The sequence below is a fragment of the Grus americana genome, chromosome 8 (genome assembly GCF_028858705.1).
Source record: "Grus americana isolate bGruAme1 chromosome 8, bGruAme1.mat, whole genome shotgun sequence".
In the NCBI taxonomy this organism is placed as follows: Eukaryota; Metazoa; Chordata; class Aves; order Gruiformes; family Gruidae; genus Grus; species Grus americana.
In genome coordinates, this window is record NC_072859.1 from 29039071 (window position 1) to 29052574 (window position 13504).

The window sequence follows — 13504 nt, forward strand, 5'->3', positions numbered from 1 at the left end:
GTTTGTACCACAAAGATGTCTGATGACAGTGCAGAAATCTTCAAACAGGTGTTCATTATTTGTGTTGAATGAAGGTTTGGTATGCTTTTGGAGTGTGGCAAGAGAATTAGGTCTCTTAGTGATTGACACTGTGTGAAGAAAGATACATTGGAATCCCTAATATCACAGAAGGAGGAGCAGCTTATAAAGACTGATTTAGGTGACATTGTCCCAATCTAAAGAGTTAGAACAAGCCTGAATTTATCCCATCCAACTTTAGGCACTTGTACTATCTCAGTCAGTTTACCTTAATTTCCTGCTAAACAGTGGTTTTCGACCTTTTTTGACTTATTAAAGACCACTACAAATTTTCTAGCAGACAGCAGATCCCTGTATAAAAATTCAAGTTTGACAATCAGCTTTGTATCCCTAGTAACATGTCATGGATATTTTAGAAGTAATCTCTCCATCTGGACACAGTCACTGACCACAGACTGAGGAACTCTGCTCTGCAGTGGGTGTGAGGACACAGAGATTATCTAGAGAACAACATGTGGACTTGGAAGGGCCGAGCTGCCTCCCAAGGGATGCCTCTTTCCTCATCCTCAGCTTGGAGAGAGAAAGTCAATAGGTTAACGTGAGCGGTCCTGTTTAGGGTCTGAAATGAAGTAAAAGAAATCTGTGTTTTCTCCATCTGGAAATGGAGATACAGACTCATGGCTTGGAGATACAGACTACAGAAATGAAACACCAGAATATACTACATTTTTATAAAAATGTACACTTCCACACTCTCTAGAAGTTGTGGTTGTAGCTTTATTGGCAGACATAGATTTCATGATTGCAGCTAGTAACAGAACTGTTTCCTGTTACATAACCTGTTCACATTCCAGGATTTTTTCAAATAAGTAAGGCACATTTAGATAAAAAAACCTAAGTTAGTAATTTATCTAGTAATGTTAGAGGGAATAATTAAAAATCTAGAAGTGATTACTAAGAAACATATCCTCATCCATCTTAAATATGTTCAGCATTGAGCGTAGTACCTGGTGGGCCACTGTTGTGTGCTCACCATTCATTTTCAAGAACCTTCTTCAATGTGCTGGTCACGTAAGCTTTTTGTTTCCGAGGCCCTTATTTTCAGACTAGCTGGAATACTGTTCACTTACACCCCAATTCAGGAACTGTCAAGGCTCGCCATCTTCATTGACACAAGCAGCTGAGCAGATACTGATTTAACAATGGAACAAGACCACACCACTTTGCAAAATATCTTTCATGAGTTAGGAAGAGTGTCTCAAGTACTGTTCACCTGCAGGGCGCTTGTGCAGGCCGAATGAACAAGCTCTGCGGAGCCTGGGCTGAAGTTACAGAGGCTGCCTGCAGGGCCGAGCGCTGGGGGTCTCGCCAAGCAGAACCCCCTCAGTTCACTAGCCGGCCAGGTCCTGTTGGGCTTCATGAGCGTGCTCTGGGCTGGGCCGCCGCTGAAGCCAGCGCTGCCTTTGACAGGGCGACCCCGAAGCCGCTTTCTGCGCACCCCGAGCGCAGCGCCGCCCCGCCGGTAGGCCGAGGGGCCTCGTCCCCTCCGCACGGCGGCTTTTGTTTCAGTGACAGGAGGCGCGGCGCAGAGCCCGCCCTCACACCCGCGACGCAGCCAGCCTGCCTCCCTCCCTCCCGGCGCGGCCGCTCTCCCGGGGTGTCCCCCCTCCCGGTGACCGCCATTCTCCAGAGGCAGGGGTGCGCCCCGCCCGCCCGCCAATCGGCAGCCGCCTTACTCGTGATGCGAGCGGCGGGGCCGTGGCTGCAGCCGGTGGGGTGCCCTTCCCCGCCCCGCAGCTGCTCCCCCCGCCGGAGGCGGCGCTGCCGGGACCCGGCGGGCGGCCAGCCAGCCCGCCCGCCCCGCCGCTCCGCACGCCTCGCCGAGGAATGGCCGGTGTGAGTACGAGGGAGAGAAGGACGGGAGGGGGCAGGTGTCAGGGTTGCAGGGTGCCCCCTCTGGGGCAGGTCCCCTCCCCGCCGCTGCCCCGCGGCGCCTGCCTGACTGGAAGCCGAGCGCTGCGTTCTCCCCGCCGCGGCTCTGGCCGCTGCCCTGCCCCTCCCCGGCGGGTGCTCGGGGCAGCCCCGGGGAAACAGGCGGCAGAGATCGGCGTTAGGCAGCCCCTCGGGGAGCGGGGCTCCGCGGGGAAGGCGGGCACGGGCTTCCTGCGCAGGGGGACTGGCGGAGTCTCCGGGAACGGCTGGATTCCTTACCGGAGTGCCGCCGAGTTTCTGGGCCCCCTGCGTGCCTAGAGGGATGCTTTCATCCGGTTACAGGAGCCCGTTGTACACAAACACGTCTTGGCTTCAATTAAACTTAAAACAAAACGCCACTTCATGCACTTGATGTTCTTTTGGTTTCCTTTTTATTTGGACAATAAAGTCAAATGAGTTCTTTGGGAGGATTATTGGCTCAGTGAGCATGGATGGAGGTTTGAGTGCTGTAGTAGAGATTATTTTCTGTAAGGGTATTTTCTTAGGTTCTTAGTTTCTATTGCAAACAGAAACGTGGTTATCTGTCAAATAAAGTCGTTATGCATCTGTTTTTGTGCAAAATGATAGATCTTTTCTGAGTCTTCTTTTAGATTTTCATACTGCTTTCGGTATGCCTGTTCTGTTACTGGAGTGGAGCTGGGATGTTCAAGTTTGGAAAGTCAGGCTTTGATTAAGTTTTTTTCATAGTGTCAAATACACATCTGTTAGATGTGAGGAAGTGTACTGAAACCTAGGTAGTTCATGTGTTGTGTGAACCAAATCAGAAAGGATAAGGAATTAATGCCAGGTGGAGAGGTGAAGTGGTGTCTGGGTGTTCTCTAGTCTGATTAGTTTTGCTAATTTTATTTTTACCTAAATGTCCAACTGTGTTATTCTTCAGTCTTTGTAATGGAAGTATTTTTGAAACACTTAAAAATAATTAAACACACCTTCTCCCCCCCCCCCCCCCCAACCCTAAACTTGCAAAAATGAGCTACAGTCAAGGAACTGAGGAAGAACTGAGTCATAAATATATAGAGGGATCTTAGCTGTCCAGATGGCTGACAATTAGTAATGCTGTATTTAAATGAAACAAGAATAGGGAGGAAACATTTCAGAATCACTTGTAATCTAATTTCTCTGAATTTTGAAACTGAAATCTGTTGTTCTGCTTGCTGTGCTTTTGTATGTTCTTATATTAAAGACATTACTACAAATGCATAGTTCTGCTAGTATGAGCTTTGTCTATTGAAAAGTCCTTGAACGGTAGATGATGTGATCATATTGAAGTACCATTCTGAATCCACCAGTGTTTTCACCCTACCCCTCCCAAGACGTTGTTATTGTGGCAATACCAGGTCAGTGGCTTTGCAGTGGCGGCACATTGGTTGCTTCATACCCACAAGAGATAAGGGGCAGCGTGTGCATGGGGTGAAGGTATATTGTGGCTTGGGTTTCTTGTTTGTCTGGGCAGAGGTGGGAGGGTGATAAGTTATCTCGAATTTTCTTTTGTTCCTCACCAGCATGTTATGTCAACCAGCAATCCCATTCAAACAGCAAATGCTTCTAGTCATCTTGCTTAGTGTAAATGTCCTGCTTTCCTCATCTGCCTTTCAAGTGGCACTTTAGTGCTATGTATACTTTTTGGCTCTGGAATTCTCCAGTGTGAAAACCCCTTGAAGATAACTCGTGTCTTTTAGGACCACAGTAACACAAATAACTTTCTTTGAGCTGCAAAGTGCAAGATCACTGTTAAAATATAAATCTACCTAAAACCCACCAGTAACTATACACTTCTCGTGCCTTAAGGGAATTCAGTAAAAAATGAAGTAAATTTTAAAATTCTAAATGGCTGAATGTGTGCATGTATTCTGGTAATGTTAGGATCTTATCTGTGGGAGTCATGCTTACCCTGAGCTGGAGGGATGAGCTTTGCTGCTTTTTTTCTCTTTTCCTTCTTCCTCCTGTTAGCTGAAGCTTTCACGCTCATTCTTGTCTTAAATCCCATGTCTTGAAATGGACTTTTCCCCTTTGCTGTTCTAGTGCTGCTAGAGCATCTTGGTAAGCCTCTTAAAATGGCAACTAAAGAAGCTGCTAAGAATTGCATAAAAGACAACCAACTACCAAGGTAACTTAAAAAACAAATAAAAATACAAAGCTGAAACTTGCATATTCTACAAATCAGATGACTTTCATGCTTTCTGAGTAGATATGACAGTGATAATCTACATTAGAGAGTCTTTAAATACTTGCAAGCTTCAAAGGATTTCCTACCCAAATTTATGAAAACACTTCAGGTAATGCCCCAAACTATTTCAGCCTCGAAGTGGCCTCACTGTAGAGACAAAGGAACTGAAGTTACTGTCAATACAAAGATGGGCTGTTTCTTACCACCATAAAAGTGAAAGGAATTGAAAAAAAAATGCTCTGTAGCTTGATGCCTCCATAATTTAGACAAGGTGTAGCAAATAGTAGGATAAGAAAACTATTCGAAGAAGTGGATCTGGGATGGTTGCTGTGAAGAGTGATACAATGGCTTAAATATTAAAAGTTACACCATGGCTTCACCAATACTTAAGAGTTGGCACTGCTGCTGGAAGCAGTCCTGTCTCACTTCTCCTGGCGAAAGGGAAGAGGCAGTGTGGCCAGAATAGCTGAATTTGGAACTGGATTCAGAACTGGCCCAAATTAAACCTACTTTTCCTGCTGCCCTCCCTTCCTGAGTTTAGTTTCAACCCGGATTAGTTTCCACATTGAGTTGATTATGTGACAGGGTAAATGTTTATGTTGACTGGAAAGAGCAGAGTAAGGGTGGGAATAAACAGGCGAACAGATTTGTTTCTCTTTCACTTAGGCTTATGTAAAGTGTTTGTGAAACTGTGTTGCTAGTAGCAGTTCACTTAGTATCACATTAACCGCGATTTTTTATGACCTTTCTAAAGCTGCAAGCAAGAACAAAAGGTGGACTAAAACTTTCTTATATGTTTCTCTGAAGTATATTATATTGTTACTCACTGGCTTTCCAGTGCTGTTTCTAGTGTGAGTCAAGAATGCTTGCATAAAACTAAGAACAGGCTCTTTTAGATTAAGAGTATATCCAATAGAGATGTGTTTTAAGTGCTGGTGGAAGGGCATAGAGTTAACAGGCATGCTGCCCTTTTTCAAATTTTGCAAACAAAGTAACTATGATAGTGAATAAGAACGTTAGTGCATGTGCGTTATCTAGATCCATAATAAAATGTGTCCGTAAATGAATGGGACTCTAGGATATACTTAGTTTGTGTAAGGTTTCAGAATTGTAACCTACGCTTTAAAAACAGAATTTTACATCAGTGTGTAAATACTTCTGGTTTTTGAACTCTTTCTGTTTTCCTAGAGGACCTGATAGTATCTGTAGCTATACAGCCTTTGCTAAGCATTTTGTGTTTTGCAAAGCAGAAATAGTTTTTGCGTTTAGAAGTGAAATATTCTGTTTTGAAGGCTTCTATGCCTTCCGGAACTCATACATTTGTTTTTAAACTTATTTTGAGACATTTACATTCTCAGTCTTAAATATTGCTTTAAAATGTAGCAGAGGAAAAAAAATGGCCGTCTTTGCCACAAATAAAAAGAAGGTGCCATTGTTTAGTAGCTTACTAGTTGATTTGTCATTTTTCTTCAGTTTTCTGTCAGGTTCTTACAGGCAATGTCCTACTTGACAAAATCAAACATGCTGTAGGCAGGACGTATATTTCTGATGATGTATTGCAGATGGAGGGAAAACACTCTTACTCATTTCTTTAAACTTAACTTCCACAAGATTTTTTTTGTTGGACTTGGAATCCTGATTAGATGAAGAGTATAGCATAAGTATCTTCAAAAAGATAAGAAAGTCCGCTCTGTATGGCTTTCTCTTTTCCTCCCCCAGTAAAGCTATTCTACAAGGACAGCTCTTGTCAAGTCTTTGCTATTGCTTCTATCTTTTTCTTTGTTTCGCTGCCTTCATTACTGTTCTTTTTCCACTGAGGTCATTATTGTAATGCTTTTATTTGAGAAATACATTTGAATTTTTCTGGTATGCTTCTTCTAAGGATGATGCAATCTTTTCATCTCATCCTAGTTTAAAAGAACTAGTTTAAATTAGGCTGGAATTACTTCTCAGCATGGACAAGTTTTGAATACAAATGCATTAGTGATATGCATGACTCCTCATTTGGAGGACAAGGAAACAAAATATAAACTCCCTTAGTGCTAGTAGTTCTGTCATGGAAATAAGGCTTATAATATGTATTTTTAATTGGTTTATATTTTGTTGTTGCCCTCCTGTTTACCCCCTGCAAAAAAGGATGGTGTACGAAGGGAATAATTTTGCAGGACCCATAGCATTAGAGTTCTTTACTCAGCCCCAGACCAGCATTGTTTTGAGAGGTGGTGGGCAAACCAGAAGTTACATAAATTACTTGCTTCTGCAGCTATTTCATCTGGTAATATAATCTGTTAATTCCTTAAAACCTACATGAACATAGAGTAGTTATTATTTGAGAGAAATAAAGTGTACTTACTGATAGATCTAGTTATTCAATGGAAAAACAGGTTATATTACTTTGGATTGGTACTAACAGTAGCAGAGAATCAGTGTATTTCTGAAAATCTAAAATACTCTGGGTTCCTATTCTTTTTTATAATTGGAAGATGCTTATTTTAGAATCACAGCATAACTTCAGCTGGAGAAGACCTCTGGAAGTCACCTGGTCCAAGCCCCTTCTCATTGTGAGACCAACTTCTTGATATTTTTAACTTTCCAGTTATCTTTTGGGTTTCAATTTTAAAACTAGGTGAGAACTTGAAATTTGATAACCTACTGAGTCTGTTATATGAGATTAGGTTAATAATTTTATCTAAACTGTCTTTATACAAACCAAGAGCAAACTAGTGAAGTGCTACAGCTTTATAAGTACCTGTGTTTCTTTTCAAAGTTACTTTTGTGTTTCATTTCTGTGCTATGTCAGCTTGACACTATGCTTGGTTTTATGGCTTTCTCTTTACACTGATTGAAGTTTTAACTTTCTAGTAGAACGTTTAAGGTCACAGTTTTCACTCTGTGTTTGATGTGGATGTCTGCTCAGTTGTAACACTAAATGTTTTAATCAGCATTTTCCTTAGTGCTAAGAAGCTGACATTTAAGAATGGAATTTTATCTTAAAGCCACCACTAAAAATACCAGATTGTTACATATTAGTAGTCATAGACTGATGACTGAAATAAAAATTAGCGTTTTGATACAGCAGACAGATAACTTGCATCATAAACTATATTTCTGCATATAGTATCTTCAGCAGAAATTTTCTGTATAGTTCATGCACTTTTGATATATGAAACCTGACCTCCAGAATTTTTAAACTGAGCATGCTAGACCATTTGCTGGAACAATGATGTTGGCTGCTAGCTGTACAGATAATTCTGTTTTCAACAAAGAAATGAAATACTAATTTCATATAGTTTCAGATCTAGTTTCAGTGTAATTTAAACTTGACTGGTTTGAGTGAGCGTTAAAAGTTTCTTGGTTAAGAGGACTCTCCCTTCTGCCTGTTAGTTTCTTTTTGATAACTTGTTACACTGGATGTTATTTGTCTTTTTTTAGTTTCTGGGCATAGCCAAAATGGTTGGTTTCTTTTCTTCTCTTCTCTTCTCCCTCCCTCCTTGTTTCAAAACACTATTTCTAAAGTTGTCCAGTGTGGACTGTCTAATACAGGGTGAAGTATCTTTTTTTTTAATGCTGGTTTACAAACTAGTCTGTATGGATAGATTTACTCATGTCGAACTGTTGTCAAGATCTGGGTGTTAGTCTGCAGCGCAGTTTAAGATTTGGCAAATGAATAAAGAATAATATCTTCTACAGTCAGTGGATGGCTTTATGTTTTAGGTGTGCATGATACTGTGCACACAGCTTGACAGAGGTTAAGAGCCAGTCAGTCCTCTATTGCACACAAGTGTTCACGCCTCCGAAGAGCCATCAATAAAGCTCTTAATGTGATGGCCCATTATCATACAAAAATAAAAGAAATTACCTGCATCAACAGAGCAAACAATGTCAAAGAAAATGTTGTGCTAATATGGAATTTTGCAAATATGCATTGCCCATCTTCCTCCAGGCAAAATGTCTTTTTCCTCACTGGCTGATCTTTATACAATCAGAACCATGAGATTCTCAGCAGTCAAAACAGCACAACAGCACAGCTGATGGTTTCATAAGAGTTTGAAGTGAAGTTGTCATATTTTAGATCAATGTGAATACAGGTGAAAGTATTTAGGCTATTAGGAAAGTCTTGTCACTGCTGTGATGTTCTCAGTATTATGTTCCTGTTATAACTGATGTTTGCTGCTTTTTCCTTCATGGGTTTTTTCCTCCTATATATTTAACTTGCATTGTACTTTTTTTTAAGCTGGGAGTGCTTCAATATTTGTTTTGCAGTTCCATTTCCATTAAAGGTATTATATAAATACATCTTAAATGTGTTTACGCAGCATATGTGCATGAAGTCAGAAGTAATCGATTTCAAGAATACTCTCCTTTTCTTTCCTGTAATTAAAGATGTGGTAACCCAGTGGGAGTTCAGGTCTTTAAATACATGGTTTATCAGTTTAAAGGTAGGGATTATGTTATATGCAGAAGTGTGCCTTGAATCTTACATTATTAAGGGAAATAAATTTGCAAGCAAGAAAATCTAAAAGTAATCATTCTCATGGCACTCATACTTTGTCCTTGTTGGCATATGTGCAACAAAATGTAAGAAATCAAATACAGTGACAAGGATGCAAATCGCTATAGCTATAAAGGAACTAGGGCAACCAGGAATAATAATTTTGAATTCTTCAGCTCAAAGGTGGGTCCATATTTAAGAAGAAATTTAGCACTCATTAATTCAGTTCTTAGCTAAGAAGTTGTGAGTTGAGCAATATTGTCTGAAGTGTGAAAAGTGCAGTCATCCAATTGGGTATGGTTTGGTCTTTCTTAACTGAAATGTGAGAGTATGGAATCACAAGAAAAACTTGAATTCTCCTTTATATTATCCAAAGAAACCCTAATTAGTGTAATTTAAGGGGATTTGTTCAACTGTAAGTAATGAAATACTCTAGTGTGTGATGATTATACCCCCACTGAAAATATGTAGCAATTTACTGTTACTGGTTTAGCTGCAAATAGAAGACAAATGTGTTCAGCTGTGTGCCTGTGTTTGCACATGGCAGGATGAGAGACAAGGCAACATCTTATCAGTCAGTTGGCAGGCAAAACCGTATTTTTGTTATCTTTTTTCATCTTCTGAAACTCTAATTATGTATTTGATTTTTATTTATTTATATCTAGGGTGTGGATTCAGGATTTGTTCCCAGTGTTCATGATTTTGACAAGAAACTCACCGAGGCTGACGCTTACTTACAGATCTTGATAGACCAGTTGAAGGTATGGTAACTAACTGGTGTATTTACTGTATTGGGAGTCTGCTTGTCAGTGTGGATTTCAAGATCTGGTTGAAAGGAAGATCAACAGAGGGAGAGAATCATGTTTTATGCTTGGCACGTATTCTGGTAAATGTGGGATACAGAGAGCCCTCATCTAGCTGAGCTGACTGTGAACTGGAGAAAACATGGAGAAAACATACCTTTTTCATATATGAAGTCTGCTGATGAGAGAATTTTATTTTCTCTTTCTCCCTAGCTTAGGATGTTACATAAGTTCTAACTACTTCTGAAAGAGATTTTTTACTAGAAATATAAAAATTAAAAGTTATAAACTAAGAGCTGAAATAAGCTAAAAATGCCTTTCTCTTAGAATGGATCTTGATATAGTTAAAATTGACTTAGAAAATTAGAATAACTCAAACATTTTATAGAATGGTTTACAATGGCTGAAACATTTTTGTGTATATAGCTTCATGGAAATGGCAGAGATTACTTAAGTTTAATTTTAAAGCATAAATCATTGTATTGCTCATAGCATTTTACAATTTATCTTGAGAAAATTTTGGCAAGTAATATGTAACTACAGTTGCAGATAGTTTCAGACTTTGTTGCGGTAGTGATAGATAATCTGTTCTTTGTCCTTGAGTGAAAACATTTTGTAGAAATGTTGTACAAATATAGTTCTTTTACACTTCGTACATGTATTTTTAGAGTAAATGGGAAGGCGAGGGATGATGAGGTCATATCTCTCAGTACTCACCTTATTGAGGAAAAACAGTTTTTGCTGCTGGTTAGGACAGTTTTTCCCATGACTCAGCAGGTTAAAATTGCTGTTAAGATTGCTTCAGTTCTGCTGGTTTGGATTTTTTTCCCCCTGATATAATGGGCAAGTATTGCGTGTGGGATATTCAGCAAAAATTCAGTTGCAGGGGAGGGCGGAGAGGGGGAAGAGCATACCAACTGAAATGGAGGCAGGCAAAAGAAACGCAAGGAAAATTCAAAGCTAAACTGCAACAACTTGATCAGGAGTTAGCTTTGTCTCCTGCTCCAGAGCCATCTAACATGCCTCACTGAAAGAAGGTATTTAAATTTTACACCTTCTAATTGTTATTTCAGGCCAGCTGAGGGGAGAAGGTATAGGATTTTATTAATAATGAAAGAAGAGTGAAGTTGAGGACGGACAGAAACCGAGACTACAGTCTTTTTGTGGAATCAGAAATCCCTGTCAAGGGAAAGGGAACACGAGTGGGTTTTAGGAAGGTAGTGCAGAGAAGAACTGTAGCTCACCTACTAAAAATTACAGCCTCTTTTCTGAGCAAGGGTGGATGTGATGAACTTTTTTTTCTTCCTTGAACAACTCGTACTTAATGGTTATTTGTATGTGTCCCTTAGAGTGCTCTTGGAGGCAACTTTTAACTGTTGCAGCTCAGCTTGTGTTTAATACGCTTGCAAGCTTTTCAGTACGAATTTGTTTTGCTTTGCTTAGCTGCATCTTGTATTCCACTTTTAAGAAAATAAATAGAAGTTAATGCTGGGAAAGCACTATATATCTTCCCAAAAGAAGTGCTTACAAATCTTACACGATTTGAATCTCATACCTGAACAACAAGGTGCCTGCAAGGGTTGATAAGGGTTGAGGCTGTTTTGGTAAGCACTCTATATGCCCCAAAGATCTTTGCTGAAATAAAAGAAAGGCAGTTTGAAGTGTTCTGATGAGTGTCATTTTTATTACTTAACCTCACCTTTTTGTTCAAACCATGGTAGAATCATGCCAGGCTGATACATGGAACTCAGCTGAGATTTGGTCTCTTGCAGGATTGGATAATGTGAGAAATTAGTTACAAATCTGTTATATCACAAATGCTGCAAAGAAATATTAGGCAAAAATCATAGTACCAGGATCACATAACTTAAGTACTTAGTAAATGCTTTTCGTTTTGAAATTTCAGTGTTTCTGTCAGATTTTACATGGAAAAATGATACTTTCAGTATTTTCACAAGTATCTCTTTCTTTTAGCTCTTTGATGAAAAACTCCAGAACTGCAAAGATGATGAACAAAGAAAAGCAAGTACATTTTGCTTAAATATTGCTTATTTTGCTTAATCAGATGGTTTTGTGCATCAATTTGCTGTAGTCTATAAAAAATTTAAACTTTCTTGGTCTATTTTCATCTTCCTCAAGTTGTCAAAATCAGTTAAAGCAATTTGAATAACTGATAACATGATTTTTGTTGTGAATAGGTGGTAAACGGAATTTTTAGTAATACTGGGCGTCACAACATTAAAAAATGTTTCAGTCTGTAGGAAATGATGACTCCTCTGTCAAAAGCATTTTTAACTTAAATTAGCTATTTTTTCATCTTTAACAAGAATGAGTGTTTAATGTTTGTAGGACTAGCAAAGCTACTCTGAAGGGAAAAAGTAGATACTAAGTATCACGTATTTCACATAACTGGTCTGCCTCCTGTGTACTTCTGTGACTAGCATGCCACGTGTTGGAAGTCTGAGAATACCATAATTCATTCACCTTAGGTGAGGATGCCAAAATGTAACTTGCTACCTGTAATGCCAAAATGTAACTTGCTTACCTACTAAGATGTAGAGATTTTGTATTTCTCCTTTGGTGCGGCTTACTGGGAAGAGCTCTCCTTCAATTTTGACCTCTCTCCAGATGTTACTTTGCAGATCAGGCAGTACTTTCTTTTTCCCTGTGACAGTGCTTCTAATCCCTGGAGACTTTCTGCATGTTGTGCTGATTTCTTTCTTTATCTCTGCAAGGTATCTATGGAACAGACAGACTGACTTTACAGAGAAAGCAGGAGGCTTGTTTAGAAGAGGTCAGCTTCCTCTGGTTTTAAATCTTGATGAGTGTTGCTATTACTATAGATTCCATTTATTCTCTATTAAAAATGAAAAAGACTTTGCAAGCACTTTTTTTTGATCATGTCTCTTCCTGTACTAAAGCAGCTAAGAGGTTTTTTTGGTACTGTATTTGCAGTTTTCCTATTTGTTTATGGAAGTATGGTTCAGCTGTCAGACTGAGCTGAGTGTAACCTGCGGGATACTTCCATCCAGCTCATATATTATTTTTCCTCTGAGGAAACAAGATTTGGTTATTCCGGTGTTATATGCTTCCCAACTAGCCGAGAGCTCTTTTCTGCAACAGTTTATGGCCAGGCATTTAAAACCTGAGCTATTGTTTTTGCAAGTGTACAGAGCACTGGATGAGCTGGTTTTCAGTTACAGAGTATTTGGTCTTTTGAAGATAATGGGCATAGGATATAGGTGTTCTGAGATGCTTCAAGATCTCTTGGATATCTTCTTTCTGAGACGCAGTAATCTGTTGAATTTGGAAGAAGACAGTGCAGTGTAGAATTGATGAATTTTGAAGACTGAGAAATATTGTGATTATCATGAATTCCCTGTGTTGTATCGATACTCCTGGCAGAACTACAGCTAGCACTGTACAGTGGGATCATACTGCCTTGCAAACACGCTGTACTAGCAATGCTGCCAGTTTTGCTGAATCTACTAACGGAGTACGATGTATATATCTGATTACATAGGAAGTAAAAGAAGATGCGTGACCTGAGGGTACTGGTGTTTCAAGGTGAAGACAAGATAGGACCTTGCTTTCTTACAGTGTTAGCAGTATTATTGGTGAGACCTTGAAGTAACATTTTCTGTTCAGTTTTGTGAAACTATCTTGACCACACGTATCAGGGAGAATAAAACTCTAAGTGTTCAAAAGTATCAGAACAGTGAAGAGGTATATATTTGGCAGGCTGGAACAAAGCTGACATTACTTAACAAGATTTTGGAGGGAAGTGTAGCCTGCTCAAGCTGTTTGTTTCACTACAAGTACTTTTTGTGAAGTAAATCCAAGACTGAGCACGTGGATTCAGGTTGCAGTGTACCGATTCTCATCACGAGTTGGCTGTCCCTACAAGCCTCTGCTGCCTCTCTTTGCTGGGTGAGCTGATCCAACTCTCTGTAGTCATGTGATGATTGAATGAGGCAAAAATAACTTTCAGTGAAATAAAATTAGCTTTCTATTGGATCACCAGTGGCTTCG

The 13504-nt window shown here is 39.7% G+C and overlaps 1 protein-coding gene across 3 annotated transcripts in view; it reads left to right on the forward strand.

The window, feature by feature from the left end:
* OSBPL9 (oxysterol binding protein like 9) overlaps positions 1-13504 on the forward strand; it is a 64998-nt gene that overhangs the window by 30410 nt on the left and 21084 nt on the right. For 2 of the 3 annotated variants that reach the window (XM_054833595.1, XM_054833598.1), the window contains exons 5-6: positions 9335-9430; positions 11447-11494. In XM_054833595.1, coding sequence (XP_054689570.1) covers positions 9335-9430; positions 11447-11494 — 144 coding nt within the window. Of the gene's footprint in view, positions 1-1755; positions 1915-9334; positions 9431-11446; positions 11495-13504 lie in introns of those variants that run through there. The other variant, XM_054833596.1, reaches the window with a different exon arrangement.